The 27292-nt window shown below is 36.5% G+C and overlaps 1 protein-coding gene across 1 annotated transcript in view; it reads right to left on the bottom strand.

Annotated features, from left to right (window-relative positions):
* Nucleotides 1–27292, bottom strand: part of UNC5C (unc-5 netrin receptor C) — a 364758-nt gene that overhangs the window by 84459 nt on the left and 253007 nt on the right. The window contains exons 3-4 of the mRNA XM_070948266.1: nt 26594–26737; nt 12243–12346 (exon numbers count right to left, since the gene is read on the bottom strand). Of these exons, the coding sequence (XP_070804367.1) occupies nt 12243–12346; nt 26594–26737 (248 nt within the window). The remainder of the gene's footprint in view (nt 1–12242; nt 12347–26593; nt 26738–27292) is intronic.

Genomic DNA, 27292 nt, shown 5'->3' with positions numbered 1-27292 from the left:
CAAGGAACCAGCTGTGTACAAAACCAAGCCTAAGACTGAATAAATACAAAGAAAGAAAAGAAGGTAGGCTGTTTTCAAGCAAGAAAAATGGAAGCTGGCATTCTGCCTAGATGTTCAATTGCAATGCATCTCTATAGCAGACTTCGTATATTTTCCCAATCTGACTATTTAAATGCACTTAATTTTTCTTATGATCCCTCGTTTCCAACCTTTCAGATACCTTCCAGAAGATAAATCACACCAGTATACAACACAAAGCACTGAGAGTGACTATGTCTCTTTTTGGTATGCATAGCCATTCTCCTTCTTCAGCTCCCTATTCTTGCTGTATAAAAGGTTCCCTTTTCTGAACAGAATGCAAAATGCTGTCAGGTCGATAAAGTACCTGCAAGGAAATAGGTACACACAGGAGTTCCAATTAAAGGCAACGGCTGCAAAATCAGGAACTACTCTCGCTAAACAAAGCAAACAGCGGTTATATTAACAATCAATTAGATGCAGCAGCCACCTGATGCTACATGTTTGTATAGGTCCCATGTGCTCTGTACATTTTGCCCAGCTGAGTAGCGTTTGTGTCACATTCTTTTTTGAGTTGGCAAGCATAATGTAATCACTTGGTAGCACAGTAACAATCTCTTTACTTAGCTTCCCCCAGCCCCAGTTGGTACCTAACTTGATTGAAGTTAATGCAACAGTTTTTAAGCTCAACTGGGTCATCGAATGTTATAGCTGATGCTGTTGAATTGAATTCTTAGAAACTTCCTTCTATACTCAGCAAGGCTAATTGTTCAACTGCTTATAGTTTATTAAGTAATCTCAGATATCAGTGATGGGTTGATCTATAACCTTAGAGTGAGAAGTTAATTTGATGAGGCTGCCTCAGTCTGAGATCATTTCTCCTAAGGATAGTGGGAAATCTTTGAAAACAGAAGCAGCATTGAGAAAAAAAAAATCATTAACTACCAAGAAGCCCAGTAACCGCCATACAGATGCTTTGTTAAATGTTTGCAGCTGTCTCAAAATGTTTTATTTTTCACCCAAGGAAAAAAAAATTACAGCCAATTGTGATGTACTGTCAGGACACAAAGTCTCTTCTGCATACACTGCATACTCCGGACATGATTTATGATGATTCAAGAGCTTATCTAGAACTGCAAAAACTAACTACAAATGTGATTAAAAAAAAAAAAAATCCATATCCACTGAGAGCTGTATGAGTCGAAGAACCGTTCATCCATCCTTGACTCAGCAGGAAGCTATACTAGCATGAAATTGCTGTCCCCATCGTCAATTCCTATCCTGCCTCTATAGCTTTTCTTTTAGGTCCCTGCAGACATCTTACTTCCCTCCAAAATAATGGATAACAATGCTTAACAGATTTTGTGCGCTGTGGCTGCTCTTGGAGAGTGTTAGAACTTAACCTTGACTGAGTCATGAGTTGGGATCAAATGAAGGCAACATCTTGGGAGACACAGCAGTCTGTTTGTGTCAAAAGGTTCTGAAGCATCTAAAATAATTGTACTCTGAATTATTCTTATTTGATTTCTATAGCCATCCATTTCAAGTGATAAGCGTATGTTAGGATATGGTTTGAGCCTAACAAGTTGTCCAGGCAATATATGTGTTCTGTGACTTTAATATGAATATGTATTGTGTGACTTTAAAGTTTTACTGCTGATTCATTGTAATGCTGAGTCATGCTGTAATTAGATAATCACTAGTTGTAAACATATTTAAGAAAGGTACTGTAAAGTATTCAGTTGATGATATGCTACCATAGTGTGTGGAGTTGCTAACATTGTGCTATCATCGTTGGATGGATCTGCTACCATCGTGGTTTGTGAACCAGAGTGAGTTTGTTATTCTAACCAACTACTGTTTGTGTGGTAAGAAGATTTTTGTATCACTGGACTGATTTAACTGGCAAAGACTTGGATTGATTGAAAGACTATGAGATTGTTTTTTCACTATAAAGTAAACTTTTGATAAACCAGTTTGCACATCTCTTATTCATTGCTCTCAGCAACGTTTCTCTGTGCTCTACACTCTGCTGGTTGGTAACACAACAAAAATATCCTTAACAGCGTATATCAAAAATCATAAAACAATTAAAATGATTTGAAATAAAATATATATGGTTACCAAGTGAAACTATTGCCATATATGTCCCAAAGGTGCTTTTTCACCTTTTTGACAACCATGACCTGGATAACTGAGAATCCCCATAGACATTTAGCTATACACTACAGACTTGAAGAAGCTTTTTGGATGAGAAGCGAAACGTCTTCAAAGAAAAACCAGAAAGTCCAGTTGCCTCTTGAAAAAGCACCTTTGGGACAACCATGACCTGGATGATTGAGAATTTCCATGAGACAAAAAAACTCGACATTGGCGACAGAAAGGGCATCTGGCCAGTAAACACTCATCTCCATTCAGTTGTCCAGATTCCATTCCGCAAGGGATTATGGGGTCGTTAAAAGAGGATTAAACAGATTAACAGAGTTGGAAGGACCTTATAGGTCATCTAGTCCAACTCCCCGCTCAAGCTGGAGATCCTATACCATTTCTGACAAATGGCAGTCAATCTTTTCTTGAAAGTCTCAAGTGATGAAGCTCCCACAACTTCTGAGGGCAAGCTGTTCCATTGGTTGATTGTTCTCACTGTCAGACATATTGCCATAGATGTTAATATAGCCAAGAAACTGGACTTTTAATACATTCAGGACCCCAGGCTGCAACTACTAACCAGGTCTTCATAGTATTATAGGAATCCAGCAAGATCAGGGTGATTCTAAGCTCTGAAGAAAGAATGTTCCAGAGGGCATGGGCTACAGCAAAGAAGGTTTATCTTCTAGTTTCTTTCAGCCGACATTTTTGGCTGATGGATATATAACATACCCAACCTACCAAATTGGACTGGATGGATTAGAAACAACTGGGAGAAGACAGTCCCTTAGGTAGTTCAATCCTGCATCATGAAGTGCATTAAAAGTGATAACTTTGAATTCCACTTGAAAGCACATTGGCAACCAATGACGTTCCATAGCAATGGCATCACATACTGTATATTAAATATCTGATGCCATTTACTATCCATGTAGCCACATAATGCCCTAATTAAAGGTTTTGAATGGTCTTCAAGGACAGCTCCATGTAGAACAAATTGCAGTAATCAAAACCAGAGATCACAATGGCATTTCTAGTGCAACTGATGATCATAATCTGTAAAATATGTGTTGGGAACTGTAGACAACTCGAAGAATCGAAGATAAATTGAATTCTTCTTGGGAAGAAGAATGTTTCAAACATCAAAATGCTCATGATCTCAATTACGTTGAAATATAAGAAGAAGTCCTAAGAGAACTGCAAATGTTGACAATACAAAGAGTTATATCGGAACTGGTCCACTTAGAGTTATACTTCCAAACAGATTCTGGGAATTACATCTTTGGCTACTACTAGAACATGGGTGCTCATGTCACTTTTCTGAAAGAAAAATGAATTCCCAAATGTTCAACTATTTCAACTATTGGTTGAAATTAAAAAGGACCAAATTAAAATTACAGACTTTCCCATAGCAGCATAACAAAAGCTAATTTGTCATGTAAACTTAACAGTTTCTAGAATTTAGAAATAAAAAAGAAAATTCCTAGTGCTAGTGGTTTCTTTTAAAGCCTCACCAGGACTCTATTGTTTAATTCAGAAATTCTTTGTTAAACTGTTATCACACGCACACACACACACCTTAATTTTCACATACAGTTTTGGGTTCAAATGCCTGAAACTTTGTTACGATGGTAATTTGGAAGGAAGGTGAAAGAAAATAATAAATTCTCACCTATGATGTTGTGCCAGACTAGAAGCATAGTGTGAGAACATAGGCAGTTGACTTTTTAATATTTTTATACCTACCTCCATTTTCAAGTTATGACAACACTTGGAAGCTTTCAGAGTTAGGAAAGATTGGAATTTTGGATTGGACATTAAACTTTGGAACAGAAAGTGCTGTTATATTTATAATAAAAGATGGCAGAATAACTCCAAATGTGGATTAGCAGTTAGTATCAAGGTAAGTGTAATGGTTAGGGTTAGGGTTAATTCTATGATTCATTTACTATTGTTAAATACCAGTTGCATTAGAAAAGCAAATACTATTGGAAGCTCATACTTCTTTTCTTACAGGTAATTCTCAATTTACAACAGTTCGTTTAGAGACCATTCAAAGTTACAATGGCACTGAAACATGTGACTTATGACCATTTTTCATAGTTGTGACCTTTGTAGCATCCCCATGATCACTTGATCAAAGTTCAGATGCTTGGCATCTGCTTCATATTTATGACCTTTGCTGAGTCCCAAGATCACGTGATCACCTTTTGTGACCTTCTGACAAGCAAAGTCAATGGGGAAACCGGATTCACTTAACAACTGGGTTACTAACTTATCAACTGCAGTGATTCACTTAACAACTGTGGCAAGAAAAGTCATAAAAGGAAGCAAAACTCACTTAACAAATGTCTCACTTAACAATAGAAATTTTGGGCTCAATTGTGGTCGTAAATTGAGGACCGCCTGTATTTTGCTATTCGGTTTCTTGCTGTATTTATACATTTCCATCCATCAAGTGCTGGACCACATTTTTTTAATAGTGTTTGAAAAGATAATGATTTGGTTTTGGAACCAATTAAAAATTTAAGGGGCTACATTTCCATGATTCAAATCTCCAAGAAAAATGTATCTAGTTTTTTTGGCTTTGGGCTTTACAAACTGCATGGTGTGACCTATACCTGTTTGTTTGACTTTTTCCTCCTAAGGCAACGGCCCCCAACCTTTTGGGCAGCAGGGACTGGTTCTGTGGGGAAAGATTTTTCCGTGCACTGGAGGGGCATAGTTTCACATGCTGCCCTGTCCTAAGGCTTCTAATAGAATCTGATGCCACAAATGTAATCTCCACTAAAGTCGAAACATTTAAAATCAGTTCTTTTAAATTTCTTGTTCTACTCAATTTCTAATCTGTTGAACCAGGCTGATAACTTGCATGCCATTAAGCTAGCCAGCTATATACAGTCTTAAGTAGGCAGTTAAATTTGTAGATGATGGACAGCTTTCCGTGTGGTAGGTTAAAACAGCGTTCTTCCTGCTAACGACAAACAGCATAGCAAATATCCTTTCTATGCCATAAAATATTCCCAATAAACAAAATGATCTTACTATTTATCTGCAGTGATTGCCACTAATCAGTCATAAGATCCTAAAGTCTAGGAAGAGTTGTATATTCATTTGTAAAAAATGACCGTATCCACATTTTCAAACTAATGTGCAGACTATGTGCAGATTACACACGCTCTGAACCACAGGCTGTAAGATGTTGATGAGATAATTTTCTCATAGAGGTTTTAAATGTAAATACATACTTGTGTATTTTAAGGGGAAAAAATCTTTAAAAAGGCTGGATATGCTTATCTTTCTTTTAAACAGAGCAATTTCAAGCTTGCTTGTTTTATTTGTATTAAAAAACTTGACTTGGAAAGTTGCAGCCAACTTTCTAACTTCCAGTCTGGCAATTATAATACCTTTCAAGCACATGGAATCTAAACAAAGAACACACACATCTTCAAAGTAAAATAATAATCTAATCCTTCAACTGAATTATTTTATATTGGTTTGCCTTCCCCTCCCCCCAATATTTTATATCTTGTTCGTTGCTGGTAAATAAAATACTAAAATAAGTTATTCACACTCATTAATTTTCTGTATTTTGTTCTTCTAACAATGTTGGAAGGAGTCTATACAGAAGCTCTCTTAGGCTAATCTCCTCTCTTGAATGTTTGACCTCCCTCCTGATTTTAAGATAAATAAAAAAAAAAAGTAAAAAAAGGCAATTGGGAATTGTGTGGAGTGGAAGACATTAAATGGCTTTATGGATAGGATTCTTGGACCTGCCAAGTGTTAATTGGTGTCTGCCCCGATGGCAGTACAAATAGGCTTCACAGCCAATTAGCTTGCGGTCATCAATCTTTTCTGCTTGACAAAGTGAATTAATATGTTTCAGTCTTCAAAGCACAATAGTTACTAACAGACCAACTTGTGAATGACAGTGTATCAGCTGCAAAAATTTGCTTTTTGAATAGCATCAAAATGTTAGCATTTTCTGAATGCCATTGATGTTATCAAGGGATAGCCAAAATCTTAATATGCCAAGAAGGATGACATTCCAGAAGTTGAGATAGTGTGTATTATTTCCTTAGTGATGTAAACCTTCACAGTATCATCCATCTCTTGTTGAAGTAACACAAAGCTTGTCCTATTTACTGTTATTTGAAAGATTTGCTGCCCACAGTCCATTGGAGTTAGGCAGCTAGTAAACTCAAATATATAAACACAATTTAGAAAATACTAGAGAAGATACTGTAAGAATTGACTTAGGGACTGTAAAAAGTAATCACCCACCCACTCCTCAAAAGAATGAAATATTTTGGGGAATATTAAAAGAGGCAGAATATTATATTCCCTCAAAGGAGAATTGGAGAAAAATCTTAACTAAGTCAGAAAGCAGCCCCAAAAGCCTCCAGCAGATGCCTGAAATATTTAGAGATGGATATCTTGTACCCATTAAGAAATCCAGGCCAACCTTTTCACAAACAAAACACCTTCAGGTCCAGATGATGGGATTAAGAATTTACACACACACACACACACACACACGAAATTGTAACAGGACCTTTAGGACATAATAGGATTAACCCACCACCATTAGAATATCAAAAGACACCAGGCTCACTACATCACACAACCCCCTAGCAGATCCCAGAACCCTATAAAAATCCATGTAGTCATCAAACCAGTTTGTCAGCTGCCCCAGAACTACATGCTGTTGTTGGTTCTGTTCATCAGTAAACAGATTCCTTCTTTCCAATCAGCCTCCATTTTATTTTTAGCACCTTTCTCCTGCTTGGAACCAGATTGGATTTTTCTTCCAACATGACAAAAAAGAGGAAAGTCCAGCTTCCTCATCAGGAATGTATCTCAAAACTTTACCATTTAACCCTAGATGTGAAATCTGAAAACCAGCCTTAAACTGCTAAGCAATTATGGAAACAGTGTGTAATATTGAGTGACCTGTTCTCTTTAACAGCATTTTAAACATTTCTAGAATAGATAGATGCTCCAATTATTATAAACTTTTACATTAACACTTTTTCAATTATTTTTCATAATAAAGAAAACCCAAATTCTGACTTGCCATATTTATCCTAGAATATTTATACAAAATTTGATGCTGATGCAAAAAAAAAAAAAAAAAAAAAAAAAGAGGAGGAAAGAGTACAATTTAAGAGCTTTGCATGTCCTAATACAGTGGTTGGCAAACCACGGCTCGCGAGCCACATGCGGCTCTTTGGACCCTTGTGTGTGGCTCTTCCACAAAATACCGAAAAGTCCACAAAGTGCCGAAAAGTCCTTCAGCCATTGAGAAGAAAGCTGCGCATGCGCAAAGATGGCGGCAGTGACCGGAGGTCTTTTCGGCACTGTGCGCCAGTGGCTAGATAGAAAAAAAGCCTCTTGGCTTCCAAGTTCAGCAGCAGGTCAGTCCCTTCACACAGGGTCGCTTTTCTCCGTGCCCGAGAAAGATCAAAAGACGTGGAGCAGCCTTTAATTAGGTAAAAGAAAACAAACCACTGAGGGAAGGAGCCCACTGAAGCTGCCAGCGTTGCAGCCGCCGCCCCCCCCCCCTCTCCGCAGCTTGGAGCTCCAAGCGGAAGAAGTCCTTGGCTGTTGCAAAGAAGCGGCAGCTCTGGGTGAGCCATGCCCGCTTCTTTCTCTTTGAGAGCTGCTTTGCAAACAAGGTGCAAAGCAGCTCTCAAAGAGAACGAAACGGGCATGGTGCACCCAGAGCTGCCGCTTCTTTACAACAGCCGAGGACAGAAGAGTTCGCTCAGGAGCGACACCAGCAAGGAAGGCAGCTGGGTTGGAGGGAGGCGTAGCCCGAGCTCTCTGGGACGGGTAAATAAGTGTGGGGAGGTGAACGGGAGCGGACTTGGCCCTCTGCGTGTTGCATCCCCCTCCCCCTACTTTTTAATTGTAGTTAAAAAGAACTAAGTTAATTTATTTATTTATAATTTAATTTATATACCGCCCTTCTCCCGAAGGACTCGGGACGGTGTACAGCCAATTAAAAACACACGATACAAACAGCAGTTTTAAAATAGTTAAAAATAACAATAACAATTTCGGCCCAAATTTAAAACCCAAAATTTAAAACACCCAATTTAAAATTAATAACAATGTACCTACCTATATAGTTTAAGTTTAAAAAATTTGGCTCTCAAAAGAAATTTCAATCATTGTACTGTTGATATTTGGCTCTGTTGACTAATGAGTTTGCCGACCATTGTCCTAATATATAGCATCTTCAACTTAATGAAATATGGTGTTTTTTAAATAACAATATAGTGAAATGAAAGATAAAATTCCTCTTCTTCTTCCGGAAGGCGTTGAAAAGCTGATTTTGCCAGCGGGCCTGGGGACTCCAGGGAGGAGTAGAGCCCATTAAATGGCTCATGTGAGGTGCTGTCGCTGGGGTGGCGGGGATGGAGGTGATTTTATTATATTAATTTATTATATGACTCTTTTTAATCAGTTTTATTGTTTTTATATGAGGTTTTATATTCTGCAAGCCGCCTTGAGTCACTACGTGTGAATAGGTGGCAATATAAATTCCCTAAATAAATAAATAAATAAAATACAAGCACACAAATATTTTTCTCATTGTTTTTTTTTAAACTCAGTTAGAAAGCAATCATTGAAACGATCCGTATTAACAGCACTGAAAATCTTCATGTCAACTAATGCCTCCCTTTTGCTGAAAACATTGTTTGCTAAAATATAAATAATTTTTACTGATAGGTATATATGTTGAAAGATTATTTGTGTAAAGAGATGAGGCAAAGCAATTGGCATTTAATAAATTCTCATGCACATATGATACATATGTGAACACATATGTAGTCTCTCTATATAGAAACAAAATATTACTTGGAGTAAGTAATCATATTACTTTAAATCAGGTTTCCAATCTTTTGGCTTGCCTGGGCATCCATTGAGTGAAGAGGAATTGTCATGGTGCTGAATATAAAATATATAATATAACTATGGCTAAAAATCACATAATAATATTAAAAGTTTATGACATTGTGAGGCCATGTTATTAGCTACTCAGGGTCGCATGCAGCCCAGGGGCCATGGGTTGAATATGCCTGATCTAAATAATTATCTTGTTTAGCTCATCTGTAGCTTACCATATTTATGGTTGAGTGTGTTGTCTTTGGGCCATGGGCCATGGGTTGAATATGCCTGATCTAAATAATTATCTTGTTTAGCTCATCTGTAGCTTACCATATTTATGGTTGAGTGTGTTGTCTTTGTAAGCCATTGTTAAAGTAAACCATGATTCAATTCAAGGGGATCCCAGTCACTATATAAAAGTTAGACAATTGTTATAAACTTAGATTTAAGAAAGTGTGAAATAAACGTACAGGTATTTCCAAATATTTTATGTATAGTTGTGTTAGTTTTTCCACAAACACGTTGCCTGGTATGATAAAAACAAATAAGACACTTTCTAATTAGAAATTAAATGTTTCATATTATAATGAAATGTGTTTAGGTCTATTGAAAAAAAAAGCACAGCCAGAAATATCAACAACGAAACGTATGTTTAAATAAAAATATCCTTTTCTGTCTATGTGTACAACTCTCAGACTGTTCGATTTAAGAGAGCAGCATTCACCAAGAAGATTTTAAAAAACCTTTCTGACTATAAAGCAGGGGTGGAATCCAGCAGGTTCTGACAGGTTCTGGAAAACTGGTAGCGGAAATTTTGAGCAGTTTGGAGAACCAGCAAATATTACCTCTGGCTGGCCCCAGAGTGGGGTGGGAATGGAGATATTGCAATATCCTTTCCCCAGGAGTGGGGAGGGAATGGGGATTTTGCAGTATCCTTCCCCTGCCATGCCCACCAAGCCACACAACACTCATCAAGCCACGCCCACAGAACCTGTAGTAAAAAAAATTGGATTTCACCACTGCTATAAAGTCTTTTTGGGGGGAGCGGGTTGACCTTATAGAATATTTTAAATCATTTACTTTTAATCACCTTTTTTCCCCTGTCAAAAACTGGTGTTTTGTAACTGGTTGAGTATGACATACAAAAAAACCCCAAGAACTTCTCTTTCTATTAATTGTGTTTCTTCTCCTTTTTGCCTGGCAGGGACAAAACTATTAAAACATTGGGAGGGACGATCTGTGTCTTGTGCATAATTTAGAACCCAGTCAATCTGCCAGTCCTGAATAATCTCAGCTTCTAGCAAAGGTAATGAAGTCCCTAAATACCATCATGCAATTGCGATATGACGTGCCCCGTTATAAATATTCTTGTCACTATGCAACAGCTGGTTGTTAGGCAATTCAGAAGCAAGGAAACTGATAAGTTCTTCTTGAGAACAGTAGTTGATTAATTCTACCGTTATCACAGCGCTGGCTTCCAACCTATCTCCGCATTAAATTATTAATCTCATTGCACCAGTCTATAAAATAAAAATGGAAAAGGAGTAAAATACATTAACCATGTAATTATATTTATCTGCTGCTGTTTTAAGAAATCAGGATATGCTTTGAGATATGCTTCGTACAGACTGGCTCAGCTAATTTATAGGAAATCGGTCAGCAAAGAGAATGACAAGTGTCTTATTACCAAAATGATGGCAATACATTTGGATTTACTTATCTGGAAGTCCTTTTGCATGTGGTAGACTTGAGAAAATATGAGGTGTGATTAAGAATAAACAATGTTTTATTACTAGGTTGTAAAATGCCTTCTATCTTTCGGGAAATACATTGTGATGGAAATGTAGGGGAGGGAGAGAGGGAGGGAGGGAGAGGGAGAGAGAGGGAGAGAAGTAATGGACAGAAACTTTTCAAGGAGACCCAACGTAGAACTAAGGTGGAATTTCCTGTCAATTAGAACAATTAATGAGTGGAATAACTTGCCTTCAGAAGTTGTGGATGCTCCATCACTGGAGTTTTTAAGAAGAGATTGGACAGCCATTTGTATGCAATGTTATAGGGTCTCCTGCTTGAGTAGGAGGTTGGATTAGAAGACCAACCTGCTATTTTGTATTCTTAATTTTGCGACTGGTGTGTCGCTTCTAACTATACACCTCCTTTTGTGCTGCTATTGTAATAACAGCATGTCTGAATATATGCAAATGCAATCCACCTGTAGTCACTCACTTCAACTGCCACTGAACTCAACTCAGTATTGTTATAATTATAACCCTCCTATTTTCCAAGTCACTGCTACACCCAAAACAGACCACATAAGGTAGGAGAACATGCATGCATACATTTTTATACAATTGAGCAACATCTTTATTTATTTAAAGCCTTTATTTATTCAATATAAAACAAGTATTACATATGTCTACTCAACAAGTAGATGAAATGGAAGTCCTTCAGTCCAATTTAAAAGAAACCCCACAAGCATTTTTAAAAGCAGCATGACCTCCAAGTTTGGAGGGTAGGTTTTTCTTAACAGATGGGCTCCCTAGTCAGAACATTTATAGTTTTTTTTCCCTTTACTCAGTAGGTCACTTCCTCAAGATGGATATCAAGATACTTATTTCATGTGTTTTTAATTGCTGTTTAAGTAAAACAGACATGGAACATTAAAAGATTGATTATAGTTTTCCTTTGTTCCAGATCCTTATCAGACCACAGCAGGTGCATACTTATTGTGATGCAGTTTAAATGAGTCACCATATGTATAATCATAGCTGTAAAAGTAAATGCAGCAGTAAAATTATTTTAATAATATATATGAAAGCTGGTTATCTCAGTATTAGAATGTTGGCATGGCCTGGTGGGGAAAGAAAAGAGTTATATTCATATGTTCTACATGGTGACTGTCTTAAGGAGACTGATGTTAGCTGTGTTCTTGTTTCATCAGAGGAAGCATAAGAGTGGAAGGAAGCAACCCATTGTAACTATGCCTAGTGGGGCATTCTAATTGACTCTGAAGTCATTAATCAGCTCCCAATCAATCTATTCTACCAACAGCAGGCAGTTAGATGTCCATTACCTTCCATTTATCATGCCATCACCTAATTCACTGCACCATTAGCCACAGATTAGGTCTCAGGATAACAGCGTCAGCTCCCCACCCTTCAAAGACTCCTGTCACTCACCTCAGCCACTGGGATTCCTTCAGGTGGGCGACACTGAAGTAGGACTTCTTGCTCCAAAGATACTTCCTTTCCCAATGGTTCCTGTTCAAAAGTTTTCCGTAAATCTAGGATGGGAGCAAAAACATATTTAAATGTACTATTTGTTAAAGACAGAGATTTTTTCCCCGAAATTGTATCTCCAGGACTGATACATGGATTGCAGTTCTTTAAGTTTTGTGAGGTTTCTAAGGTATACAAATATTGTATACAAAAAGTAGAAGGAAGGAAGGAAGGAAGGAAGGAAGGAAGGAAGGAAGGAATTGTTGCAAATATAAATGGAATGGAATTGTGGTTTAGTAGTTTGAACTGGCATAGACCGGAATGTGATTGATTCAGCCTTTCCTAATTAGAATACCAGTAAAGCACCAAGCACTAAGGTGATGTGATGGCCATGTACCAAGAAAATGTATAAGTAGCATTTTTAATGAAAGATCCCCATTATACTCTGCTATGACTATCTTATTAATAATGGAGAGTGGAATCTTAGACAATATGTTTTGCTCCTACTGCTCTGCACTTAGCTTTATAGGAATGAATTCCAGTTATTACTTGTACCAAATGAAGTAAGAGATGGGGAGGGAAGATATAAGGACCAAGGCAGTTTGAGGATAAATTGCTTTGACTTTTTTTTTTAAACAGGAGGTGTTTATATCTGCTTATCTTATTATATCTGTCTTTGTTCAATTGAGAATGTGACAAGTGAGACTGGATTTCTATATACAGATGAACACGGAGCATGTGAGGCTCTTACAATCAGGTATTTATTTTATGGTTTGCTTTTCCAACTTGTTTTGAAAAGTTAATTGAAAATAATTTCTTAGCCAGTCATTTGTTGAAATAGCACACTGCCATTTTGCTTTGTGTGCATGAATCCAGAAGGCACCGAACAAAGTTGATGGATGTAATTACTGTTAACAAAGAGATGACCCAAGGTCTCTTAAAAATTTGATTACTTCTGTCAAGGAAGTTCCATGGCAAACCCTTCAAACTGAAGGATCTTTTAGGTTCCCTATAAAACATTTTTTTTATAGAAACATAAATATCAAATTCAGTTGTAATCAAGTGTAACATAATTGACTGCTAATATTTTATAAAATCACTTATTCTCCTTATTATTCCTTTACTTCTCCTTAGGGATTGACATCCATTATTTTATTTAATAAAACAATATACCTAGTGTCTACTAGCAATAATATTACTAGTTGAGATGGTTCATTTATTTCCATGCTTCCCAAACTTGGTCAATAATCTTTTATATACATTGTGGAATAGAATAGAATAGAATAGAATAGAATAGAATAGAATAGAATAGAATAGAATAGAATAGAATAGAATAGAATAGAATAGAATAGAATAGAATAGTTTATTGGCCAAGTGTGATTGGACACACAAGGAATTTGTCCTGGTGCATATGCTCTCAGTGTACATAAAAGATATATAATGATATATTAATTTGCAATTTTGGATGATTCGGAGTAACATTGAAAAATGCACCACTTTGTGGTCAGTTGTTGATAGGATTCAATGGTAGGACAAAGGTATACTGTCCACATTGGTATGTCCAATGGTATGTGGACAGTATATTGATTCTGTCATCTGCACTCTATAACTGTCTGGGTCCAGTTCTGCAGCCCAACAAGACAAACACAGACTTCAGAAGATAATTAGAACTGCAGAAAAACCAATCACTACTAACCTGCCTTCCATTGAGGACCTGTATACTGCACGAGTCAAAAAGAGGGGTGTGAAAATATTTACAGACCTCTCGCATCCCGGACATAAATTGTTTCAACTCCTACCCTCAAAACGACCGTTAGGAAACTGCACATCAGAACAACTAGCCACAAGAACAGTTTTTTCCCGAACGCCATCACTCTGCTAAACAAATAATTCCCTCAACACTGTCAAACTACTGACTAAGTCTGCATTACTATTAATCTTCTCATCGTTCCTCTCACCCATCTCCTCCCACTATGACTGCATGACTGTAACTTTGTTGCTTATATCCTTATGACTTATATTGATATTGATTGTTTCCTGATTGCTTATTTGTACCCTATGACTATCATTAAGTGTGGTATCTTATGATTCTTGACGAATGTATCTTGTCCTTTTATGTTCCTTGTGTGTCCAATCACACTTGGCCAATAAAGAATTCTATTCTATTCTATTCTATTCTATTCTATTCTATTCTATTCTATTCTATTCTATTCTATTCTATTCTATTCTATTCTATTCTAAATTAAGTTCAAGCTGTCCCATTGGTTAAAAGTGGTCCAATCATCACAAAGAATAAAGTAATTGGCTTGGGTTGCAAATGACAACATAAACAGAATCCCATCTTATGCCCCTGACAGTCACCTCCATTTTTAATATTTCCTTTTTCGATCATGCTTAGCTAGCAGCAATTTTACTTTCTCCAGATATTTTCCTTTATGATATCATTGACAGCATTTCTCTGTTTGTATGAGCTGAAAGCCACCAGTACAAATGCACCAGCAGGACAAATACCTACAGTATGTGTTGTTCTGTTCCCATGATACATCTTGGTGCACTGCGGCATTCGTTGCTACAACCAGCCAGCAGTGCCAATGGAGAAATGAATAACCAGCAAGAAATTGGAGGGCAGAGCAATTAGCCTGCTGCCTTAAAGTGTGTAGTTGGAACTGTTCTGTATTAGCTTAATCTGCCGTTGAATTTATGTTCTGCTGCCAGCCATCTTGGGTTAAAGGGCTGGATAGAAACTAATCAAGGAGAGAACCAACCTAGAACTAAGGAGAAATTTCCTGACCATGCAATTAATCAGTGGAACGGCTTCAGAAGTTGTGGGTGCTGCGTCACTGCATTTTTAAGAAGAGACTGGACAGACATTTGTCTGAAATGGTGTAGTGTTTCTTGCTTGAGCAGGGAGTTGGTCAAGAAGACCTCCAAGGTCCCCTCGAAATCTGTTATTCTGGACTGAGAATTCGTGAGTTTAACTACATAATCGCTGACTTGAGTCAATCTCCTTTTTAGCTTAGTTTATGCCACAGTTATTTAAGAAATAAATTGATGAGAGATAATCCCCTCCCCTTATATGAATTTGTGTCTCAGGGAGAAAGGTAGAATATACACGAAATAAAATGAACTTTTTATTCAGGCACTAAATCTGCTAAAAACCCTTCATCGCTTCACACAGCTTGCATTTCTCCCTCTCTCTCTAAAGATTATTAGGGGACCGTGCCATTTTAAATTTAGGATGACAAAGAGAAAAATACAGTAATAATTGCAGTAGCATACATAGATACAGTGATAAAGAACTTCAAGATAATAAACTAGGAACATTTATATTTACTGCAGTGAAAGAAAAAGGAGTATACTTGGAATAGATAAAAATCTAAGCTAGTTCCTGGAGTCTGGTTTTGGCTCTCTAAAGCATTAATTCAAACTTGAAGTTAACGTACAAGTTTTTAATCTTCTCCGTTCCTAACACACTATGTTTATGAAAGAATCATTCTAGAAATTGATTACAAGTTTATTAACTTGTAATAGTGATAATTTGTTGTTACTGCTTCCTTACAACCTAAACCCTGTTTTGCCTGCTGAAAAAAAGTGATACAGCCAGCCACAGATAATATTTCTTTTTCTCACACACACTTTGGAAGGAATTTCTTTTCTTTTTGTTTATTTCCCTCAGCATGGAACGATGTGGTGTAACATTTGAAATGACATCATTGGTCTCCACCAGGTCAGTGATCTACAAACTAAAAGGACTTCTAATATTGACTGGCATAATAAGATGTAATGTCCTTAAAGTACCCATTGGAGATTATCAAGTGAATAATATCCTTTTTAAAGAAAGGGCGTAATTGTGTATTTACAAGGCAGCTTGTTGGTTGCTTCCTTTTGTTTATTTATTTATTTATTTATTAATCTAATTTATATACCACCCTTCTCCCAGGAGGACTCAGGGCGGTGTACAGCCAAGATAAAACACACAGATATAAAATTTAAAAAACAATTTAAGAAATATTAAATAATTTGGCCCATATCTATTAGAATAAAACAACCCATTTTAAAAAATTAAAAGTTAAAAATTAAAAGATTAAAAATTAGGCCAGCCCGGCTTGTTGAAATAAAAGCGTCTTGTTCCAGAGGGCAGGTGCCCCCACAGAGAAGGCTCTCCCCCTGGGGGTCGCCAGCTGACATTGTTTGGCCAATGGCACCCGGAGGAGCCCCTCTCTGTGGGAGCGTACTGGCCGGTGGGAGGCTATTGGTAGCAAAAGGCGGTCTTGTAAGTACCCAGGTCCTAAGCCATGGAGTGCTCTGAAGATGGTAACCAATACCTTGAATCGCACCTGGAAGACCACCGGAAGCCAGTGCAGCTTTGCAGGAGAGGTGTTACATGGGAGCGCTAAGTCACTCCCATAATCACCCACGCGGTCGCGTTCTGGATCAGTTGGAGTCTCCGGGTGCTCTTCAAGGGGAGCCCCATGTAGAGAGCATTACAGTAGTCCAGGCGGGAACTTTGTGTACTTAGAATGGTAGTCTACTATTCCCTTACACTAACAGACACTGATTAGCTGTGATATGTGCTTATTGGTGGCAATTCCACTAGTGAACCAAGGGAAGTTATTAAATCTGATTTTTTTTTTTCCCTGTTCAATTTTCTGTTGGCACTTTTAAAATCCAGATCCAATGTTATCCTCCAGGGTTCATGTGATTATTATGATTATTGCACTGAATGTATTTACATATCTAAAGTACTCTTCCCTAAACTGATACCTTCCAGTTGTGTTGGGAAATAGCTGTCAGAGATGCTATTGAGAATTTTAGGAACTTCTGTGCAAAACTCTTGGGAGGTACACCAGCTTGTAGATAGCAAGTTCAGAATAAGTTTCTGTAAATACAAGCCTGTGCCTGAAAAACTCCCAAAAACAGTGAGACACAACTCATTGTTTATGGCATAAATTAAAAACAACCCAAAGTTCTCTTTTTAAAAATATGCAGTTCCATCTCACCTTGCTTGTTCTTTTCTCAGTGAATTCATCCACAGTTCTTCCATTAATTTTCATTAAAATAAATTTAATAATTTAAAAATATCCTGGCATTAAATTCATTAAAATCAAGGTGGTTGACTAAACGCAAAGTCATTTCACATACAGAAATCTTCCTATTAAAATATTAATCCAGTGCATTTTAATAGTTCCCTAGTTTGGTTTCCTCAAAATATGTTTGACATGGTCTCCCTAACCAGCATGCCACTCGTGACAATGGCTGAGAAGGACACATCTCCAGGCCCTCAAGTTAGGAACAGCTATTCCATAGTAAACTTGGGACACACAAGATGCAGTCATATTTCTGAGTTAATCTATTCCATTTAGTAACAGACTATACTATAGTTCCGTGATGGCGAACCTATGGCATTTGGGCACACGAACCATTGCCCCAGTTCAACTCCACCATGCATGCGCGTTAGCCTCCCGCCAGTGGGGAGCCAGGGCATGTGGAGGGGGACATGCACGCATGTGCAGGGGGCAGGGCGCATGTGCACATGCACAGGGTGGGGAGAATGTGTAGGGCAACACACATATTGCATTTTGGGGGTTTGGGTGCACGCATGCGCATTCACATGCATGCATGCATGCGCACTTTGGGCACTCGGTCCGGAAAAGGTTAGCCATCACTGCTGTAGTCTACTATTAAATGGAATAGATTAAGTCAGAAATATGATTTCCTATATCATATAGAAAGTCTCAATCTTACAAAAACACAGGTTTATTTCTGAGAACCACAGGAAGTAAAACTGAAGTTTTATCAAATAAAATAATGTAGTGTGTTTCTAACAAGTAGCCACTCAGTTTATCTATTTTCTTTTCTATTTGAAACAATAACACTTTCTAATAAGCATGGCATTCCTTACGCACGGTCACTCATGCCCTCGTCACCTCCCGTCTGGACTATTGTATCGCTCCCTACATGGTGCTCCCCTTGAGGAGCACTCGGAGGCTCCAACTGGCGTGGAGTGCGGCCGCGCGGGTGGTGATGGGAGCAATGTGGCGCTCCCATATAACACCTCTCCTGCACGAGCTGCACTGGCTCCCGGTGGTCTTCCGAGTGCGCTTCAAGGTTTTGGTTATCACCTTTAGAGCGCTCCATGGCTTAGGACCTAGTTATCTACGGGACTGCCTGCTAACACCAATAGCCTCCCACCGACCAGTACGCTCCCATAGAGAGGGGCTCCTCCGGGTGCTGTTGGCCAAACAATGTCGACTGGTGGCCCCTGGGGAGAGCCTTCTCTGTGGAGTCACCTACTATCTGGAACGAGCTCCCCCCGGAGATACGGAGGATCCCGGATCTGCGTACCTTCCATCGCGCGCTCAAGACTTTCTTATTTCATCAAGCTGGCCTGACCTAAGTCTTTCCCCTTTTTAAATGGAAATTTTAAATTTGTTTTTAAATTATTGGGGTTTTAAATTTGTTCAGCCAAATTATTTAATTCGTTTTATTTTATTTTAAATTTTGTATTTATATGTTTTATTCTATGGCTGTTCACCACCCTGAGTCCTTCGGGAGTAGGGCAGTATATAAATTCAATAAAAAAAAAAATTCTTTGCCAGTTAAGATCAGATTTTTGCTTTACCACTTCTACTTTAAATTCATAATTCATTTCCCCCCTAAAAAATGGTCACTTAATCTCCTTCTAATACCTTTGCTGGACTTTACTATGATGGAAGTTGTTTATGGGTAAAGTGAAAGGATATCTTTTATCATGTTCTGCAAAATGTGATAAGAGCTAGGTGAGGTGCCTTCAAGGCAGTGGTAATACAAGGGTGACTAATGTATAAACATAAAAAACAGACACTTGTCCGTCAGGAATTAAATATAAACTGGGAACATACTACACTATGTTGCATTACTATCAAAAAAGCATATGGATTTCTGCCCTTGGTAGACTTTAAGGACTTATTTCTTTCACATGTACTTGTCAGTAATCCTAGCTAAGACTTCTAAAACAAATGAAGCAGAATTCTATGAAAAACTGGGATAGTTTGTAATTATATTTTTATGCAACAGAAATCTTGATTTTGAGGAAAATAACTATGAGTATACACCATCTTCAATACATAATTTCAAATTATTCAACTTTAAAGACCATGGAAATCATTCACTTGAGTTTTCAAATTCAGATATGGACACACAATGGCAATTAAGATTCCAGGGTGAGAGTAAAAATGAAAAATCTGGTAGCCCCTTTTCTGAATAACAGATTTTACTAAATGCATAAGTTAGTCGGAAAAGTTATCACCAGATTTCTGGTTTTATGACTAGCTACCATGAAGTAATATGGCTCTCTTCCTATAAGACAATAAAATATTTAAAATGTATATATATGATGATATGAAGATACATATAGCCCATTATTTTTAGACAAAGCTTTATTCTGTAACACAGACAGATACAACTATGATAGAAGCAGTATCACTAGATTTACATGAGCATTGGAAACACAGATTGATTCCTGCTTCTATTAAACATCCCACACCAAATTATATCATAATTTATATATATATATAAAAATCTCCTAAACATTCAGATTGAAAACTTTACCGGTAGTATCTTACAGAAACCAATAAGGCTTATATCTGGAAAACTATCTATAGGATATATGTATCCAATAAATGTTTATGTATATTGAATGCATATATCCTATACATATACATATATACACAAGAAAGAAGAGGAAGAAGAAGAGGAGGAGGAGGAAGAAGAAGAAAATGTCAATCAATTTCAACATTGAATGTAATTTATATAATAATTGTATATGGGGCCTGCTTTTATTTAAGAGGCCTCACTTTTGGTAAATGTTGTATAAAGTTCACTAAAAGTAAGAGTAATTGATATAGGCAAACATTGGTAGATTTGCCATAATTTATTTAGTGTAAGAAATCATTCTCAAATGATGATATTTTTCACAAGATTCCCACAGAATCATTTTCAACAGAAAGGAATTTCTATTTAATCTGTCTGATTCATTGCTGGTTTTCACAAGTTGAAGATAACTGAATAAGTGTTAAACTTGAATCAATAATTTCATGTGAAATGGGTGGCTATATAAATATGATATATAAATAGGTTAGGCTAGAGTGACATTCTAGCGAAATTATTTTAACAACTTTAAACAGGTAAGTCATCATAGATATATTCACTAGTTTTTCCAAATATTTCAGAGTTTTTCTAGATGGTCATTCATCCTAATAATTTCTAGATGGTCATTCATCCTAATAATTTCTAGATGGTCATTCATTCAAATAATAAACCTGTTTCCTCCAATCAATGTATGATTATTTTGTAATAAAAAAATTAAGCAATTTTAAAATATTCAAGCAATAAGAACATAATACATTGGAATATTCATTGCCTGTTCTAAAGTTTCAAGGTAATGGCTGAGGAATCACAAAAATACTTGGAGGGAAGGACTTAGAACTGTGTGAAAATATTTTCTTACTTTAAAACAATTACATGTCCTTTCCCCGAAAGTATTAATCAGCATTGTTGTTGTTTCTATTTTGTTTGATTTGTTTGTGTGTGTGTTTGTCACAAACTTCACATTTCATTAGGCTTTGGTATTTAAATATTTTAACCACTGGACCAGGCGAATTGATTTTTTTACATGTTTGCATTAGGGGTGGGTTCTACTTACCTTTACTACTGGCTTGCAATGGGAACGCGCACGAGCACTTCTGCGCATGCACAGATCACCCATGACGATGTTGTGGCGGATGGGCAGAGCCTCCCGCCGGTTTTACTATCGGTTCTACAGAACTGGACCGAACCGGGAGCATCCATAAGGGGTGTGCATAAGCGCACCAGAGTGCCTACCATCCCTGTCCTAATGTTTTCTTTTATTTGTATCCTTTTCATGTATTTATAATTATGTTTATACTTGTATCTGTTATAAAATACATGCTTGACGAAAATAAAAATAAATAAATAAACCCGCCACTGGTTTGCATGCATGCCACAATCAAGGGTTTGTGCATATTTGGATTTGGTTAATGAATGATATTGCAACTTTCTAAGCTCTCATTAGAAATAATAACTTAAATACCTTGCCGTAATTACTTTCTGAAGTCACATTTCATCAGGCTTTGGAATTTAAATATTTTAACCACTGGATCATGCTAATTATTATTATTATTATTTTACAAATCCTTGATTTATTATCTAGATTGAATGTGAACAGAATAGTGATAAAATCATGAAACTTTGGACATAAAGGGAGGCAGTGAAGGTGTCCCGCTATCCTGTAGAGTCTGCAGGGCCAGATTTTTCCCTTTTCCTTCTCCACCCAACATATGCTTAGAAAGGGCACTCTGTATTTATAAGAAACCTACCCTTGTTATAATTTAAATGTTGTGAATGACCTGTGGTGAACATTCTGCATATTTTAGTAAGATTAAGTTTTCAGCACTAAGCCTACCACTGCTACTGTTTCATTTCAGGCCAAGAGTTTGATCGTTTAACAGTAATTATTCTGCCAACATAAATTAGAGGATTTTCACATTACCTAACTCTCCAAAGTAACCAGTGTAGCTATTTACCTAAAAATAGAAGTCCAAAAGCATATATTTAAAAATTCAAAACTGCTGCTTCTAAAAGCACTTTGTAGTATATTTATTTGGATTATCGTAGCAATTTTTCTCCAATCTTCCTTTTAAAAAAAAAAATTCAAAGATTCCTCATTTTAGTCAGAATGACATTGCTGCTGCTGTTGTTGTTGTAATAAATATTAATTATAAACCATACTAGGAAGTTGTATAAAAAGTTCAACATTACATGAAAGTCCATGAATTGATAGTTGCATATTGATCAAATGACATGAAAAGCTAGTGTGTCCCAATTAGCTAATAAGCCACAATTTTTTGATATTTTCCTGGTTAGCTCGAATCAATCCATCACACTTAAGTGAAGTATTTGAAGAACTTCAACATAGAGAGGAGGAGTTATCATCCATAAATCTTGCTGTAGGAAGCTAATTACAGTCACACCAACTACCCTGATACATAACCCTGATACATTAGATAACAATAACTTCAATTAAAAATTTAAATATGATATGCTGGCAATCTATCATGAGTACCCTGGCAAAAAAACAAAAACAAATACATCCCATAATTTTACCGTAGTTTTTTTAAAAAATTCATTTCAGCATTTAAAACAACGTATGCAGCATTTTTCAATTTGTCTTGGACTCATTACTAGTACTTTAAATGAATAGTTATTTTGACATTTAACAGTCAGAAAGCTCCCCAGAGGCTAAATATATGCTTGTTGCCAAAAACATACTCTCAGTAAAATGCTAGAGCTTGCATCTTTTACTTAATAAATACTTATATAATTGTAACTGGAAGATATGGAAGCACAGTTAACATGCAGATGTTTATCCATTCGAGCTTTAAATATCACAGAAACATTACATATATACATCCAGCGATAAGCCCTACTAAACTCAGGGCAGCACAGTTTTAGTAGACAAGATGATTGATTTACTGAACATGAGGTAAATCATGCAGATTTGTTCTGTGAAGTCTCTTTCCGTTCTATTCCGTTCTATAAATTTGTTCTCTGTTCTATGAAAAATCTGTAAAAAGCACTTTTTTATATCAGTGCAGATATTCCTAGCCAGCTTTCTGCTTTTTATAAGTGCTATAAAATAATAATGAAAAAACTCAGGCCCCAGAAGCTATTGAGATAAAGCACTGAGCTACAGTACTCTTTTCAAATGTATTCAGTGATAGCAACTTATAACAAATGCTGATTGCCAATGCTATCTCTTCATAAAAAAAAAGTCATATTCTATCCATAACTTTATATCCACAAAAAGAAACATGTGTTATACCACCCTAGTCTATTTCACGTATAAAATAAGTATGTTAAATCTGGAAAATATATGGTTAACAGAAGACAAAAAATGCACTGCTGATTCAGGTTTTTAGCTGGAAAAAATGAGATGTGTTAAAAATATGCTGCGTTGAATAGCACCAGGATAACTTGTCAAGTTAACATATTTTAATTTCAATATGGTTGACTTCCATTTACTAGAAATAGGATAGAATGGATGAAATGCAATTCTTATGCAACTGATGGAATAAAAATGCTCCAATCAGAATAAACATGATGGTTTTAATTAATCTGTGAATGCCATTTCTAGATGTGGCAGTCAAGTGATAAAACATGTAGGTCTGGCTTTTAAGTTTAGGAATTTTTTTAAAAAAATTGTGCACTTTGGTATTGGGGAAAAAAAACTTGGTAATCACTTGTTTACCTTAATTTCCTGCACTGGCAAGCATCACCCAAAAAATCAAACAAACCTTTATACGAAACTAAAGAAACAACAAAACCCCCAACCTTAAGCATTAATTTGAAATTTGAAATTAGGATTTAGTAGATGATACTGAAACAAAATATGTTTCTGTTTCAAGACTCTTTATGTGTCTTAAGAATTCTTGTTTAGGAATTATTTTAATAGTTTTATAGTGTTTCATGGAAAAATTGCACATTCTGATAAAAGGGTTTCGGAATTTATTCATAGAAGTGTGATTCTCTTTCACTAAAATGTCAGGCTAAATGCCAGACTGATAGACAGTTTCCAGTGAGCATTCACCATAACTTGTTTATTTCACTTCCCCAAAGGCAAAGAAAGGCTGACTCTGAGTAATGGCTTGGCTTTCATTGTTAAGTCAGAGTAAACTCATTTTATCCACATGATGGTAGAATGAGAATCTCCAGTGCAAATACTGCTTTAGAAGAGAGTCTTCGCTTTGAAAATTAATGGAAATTAAATATTTGTATAGTAAGGTGAGTATCTGTGTTTCTGTTCGCCTTGAATAATGCCCGGGGAAAGTAGGGAAGAACAGAGCAGAAGAAATAATATACTATTAAGATGGATGTAAGTTAAGGACCTTTTTGCAATCTTATTCTCTTCTCTATTTAAAGCAAAATAGACTGTTATCCATTCTTTCTTCAACCTATTAAAAGCAGTGGAATGAAATGATTACACAGATCTAATCTACTACCATGGATTATATTTATCCTGTCAAAAGCTTTATTTGGATAAAATAACTATTTGTTTGACTGCAGACAGTTTCTCTAGATGGAAGGCCATTAGTCGCAGCACACTTCAGTTCTGACACATTAATGGATCTATATGGTGCAACTCTAAAGTTCATGAATCCATCAAGGGAAATAAATATCCAAAGTTGAATTGTGAATTTGAGAAAAATAAAACCTTATTCATTTTCATTTAATCTTCAGCACCAAAAGAAGTATTCACGATATGTTTAACAATCAAGACTTATTCCCACTTTTTGCAATTTATGTTCAGCATAATAAATAAATATGGAGAATCAAGTGACTAAACTTAAGAGGTTTTATTGCCAAGTGGTGCAATGCTTTTCAGAACTGGAACAACATTTATCTTTTGAATGACTTGAGAATCCTACATATGTCAGTAGAGTCATCACAAAAAAGCATCAGAAATTGCTTCCAATATTGTTAACACAATAAATTCTATGCATTTCATACTTTCACCTTTGTCACATTAATAATTCAATTCAGCTAAAATTTTTGGAGGAGCTCTGGAGGCCATGCTTGGTTTTGAGGTCACAACTTTTATAACTTGGCTCTTCTATTTTCTTGATGACAGTTTCATTGGCAATTGATGTACCACACTACATTTGAGAAACCATTATGCTGAAGTGGCAGTTATTGATGTTAATAACTGGAAATATTCATTCAGCTGCCAGGTCATAATATTTCTGTTAATTTCAATGTACTGAACTATTATTTGCTCTTCTTGGCTTTCCAATGTCACATATTTATTTCTTAATCATTTTTTTTTCTTTTTACTACTCCTTAATTCATTTGTTTTGGGGTAGAGTCAGGGCGACTTGAGTGAAACTGAGCATTTACTAGCTGGATGCCTTTCCTGACACCTATGTGGAGTTCACAGAAGATATTTTCTCTTTGCACCCTGATAGAGGAACATCTGCCACTGCCTAGGATCGAACTGTCAACTTTCTGAGTGGGAGAAGAGTGCCTTCACTTCTAGGCTATGGCTCTACTCATTATTAATCAAATTTATATAGCCACCTATCTCCCCATTCACACTAAAATGTTGAATGTGGTTTTCCTTTTCACTTAGATTTGAATTGCTTTGTGCCGTTGATGAAATTTTGATCTTAAAAGAAATTTCACAAAAATATTGGCTACATATATTATTACTTTAAAAACAATAACAAAACTAGATGCAGTAGCAATAAAAGTGTATTATAGTAGCCTTTTTTTCCAAATTCAGAAATAACGTTTGTCAAAAATAGACAACAAACAAGAAGACTTACTGGCTGATGAATGGAGTAATAATCATTTTGAAAGAAGAGATAATAAGTCTGTGCCAATTGGCCTAGTGGTTAATACGCTGGCCCAGAAACCAAGAGACTGAGAGTTCTATTCCTGTTTTAGGCATGAAATTTGTCTGTCTTAGGCATGAGATGGACAGCAAATAAATTTCATAATAAATAAATAATTTATTAATTTCACTCTCTCTCAGCCCAACCTATCTCACAGAATTCTTGTGTGGAAAATAGGAGGAGGAAGGAGTTTTATGTATGTTCATCACCTTGAGTTGCTTCTAAAGTAATAAAGACAGAATTTTTAAAAACCTGATAATTTCACTTATTTTTCAGGAAGGAACACTTTAAACAAGAGATTTAAAGTAAATATCTGAATCAGAGGTGGGTTTCAGCAGGTTCTGACCAGTTCTGGAGAACCGGTAGTAGAAATTTTGAGTAGTTCGGAGAATCGGTAGTAAAAATTCTGACTGGTCCCGCCCCCATCTATTCTCTGCCTCCCAAGTCCCAGCTGATCGGGAGTAAATGGGGATTTTGCAGTAACCTTCCCCTGATTGGGGAGGGAATGGAGATTTTACAGTATCCTTCCCCTGCCATGCCCACAAAGCGCCCACCAAGCCATGCCACACTCACCAAGCCACACCCACACCCACGGTAGTAAAATTTTCTGTATGTACAAAAAGTATATCTGTGATGCAATAGCAAAATCGCTACTAAAGTATACATGCTACACTGATCAAATGTAATTTGGGATACAATTTTTTTTAGGACTCTACACAAACATAAATGCTAACACAAATAAAAGTTTAATGAAATTCCACTGAGTTAGATTCTGTCACAAAGCAAAATAATGAAAGAACTTTAATTTCATTACAATATTTTAAAAAAGCTTTCTAGCAAACTTAAGAAGGAAATACTTACATGCAATACGGACATAGGCCTTCCTACTCTTGGTTGTGCCTGCAGAACTCCAAGCCACACACTGGCACCAGTAGTCTTCGGGTCCAAAGAGTTCTTCAACTTGTTGCCGTGAAATCTCAATGCTTACCTCTCGAACAATGAGTCCTATTAAAACATAATCAATATGTCTATATTGATTTCAGAATTTGACATTTCATAGCAGTATGTAAGTAACTCATTGGTATGGAAAAGGGAGCAGTTGCATGACAAGCAAGCGTTTTTAAGACACCTTTGAAACACATATACTTTTTAAAAATATAAGTAAGTAGAGCTTGCTTATTTTGGAAATAGGGCTTATATTGAACGCGTGCACAGAAAAGATGCTAGGGGTTATTTTCAGGATAGGTCTTATTTTCAGGGAAACACAGTACCTTACTGAGGAAGTGACGAAGGTAAGAAAAGGGAAAAATATACATTTTTATAAAAGATGTATTTTACATACCGTGTTTTCCCGAAAATAAGACCCTGTCTTATATTTTTTTTGAACCCTGAAATAAGCGCTTCGCCCTATTGCCATGCGCTCAAAAGCCCAATTGGGCTTATTATCAGGGGATGTCTTATTTTGGGGAAAACAGAGTAGTTAGGCACATAATTATAAATCAAAGTTAAAATAAGTAGATTATTGCCAGTGACATAAAATTAATCAAGTTATGCTCACTT

The sequence above is a fragment of the Pituophis catenifer genome, unplaced genomic scaffold, assembly GCF_029215685.1.
Source record: "Pituophis catenifer annectens isolate HBS135680 unplaced genomic scaffold, rPitCat1.0.hap2 SCAF_8, whole genome shotgun sequence".
NCBI lineage: Eukaryota > Metazoa > Chordata > Lepidosauria > Squamata > Colubridae > Pituophis > Pituophis catenifer.
The sequence above is the reverse complement of the archived record's forward strand: the minus strand, read 5'-3'. Positions and strand labels throughout refer to the sequence as shown.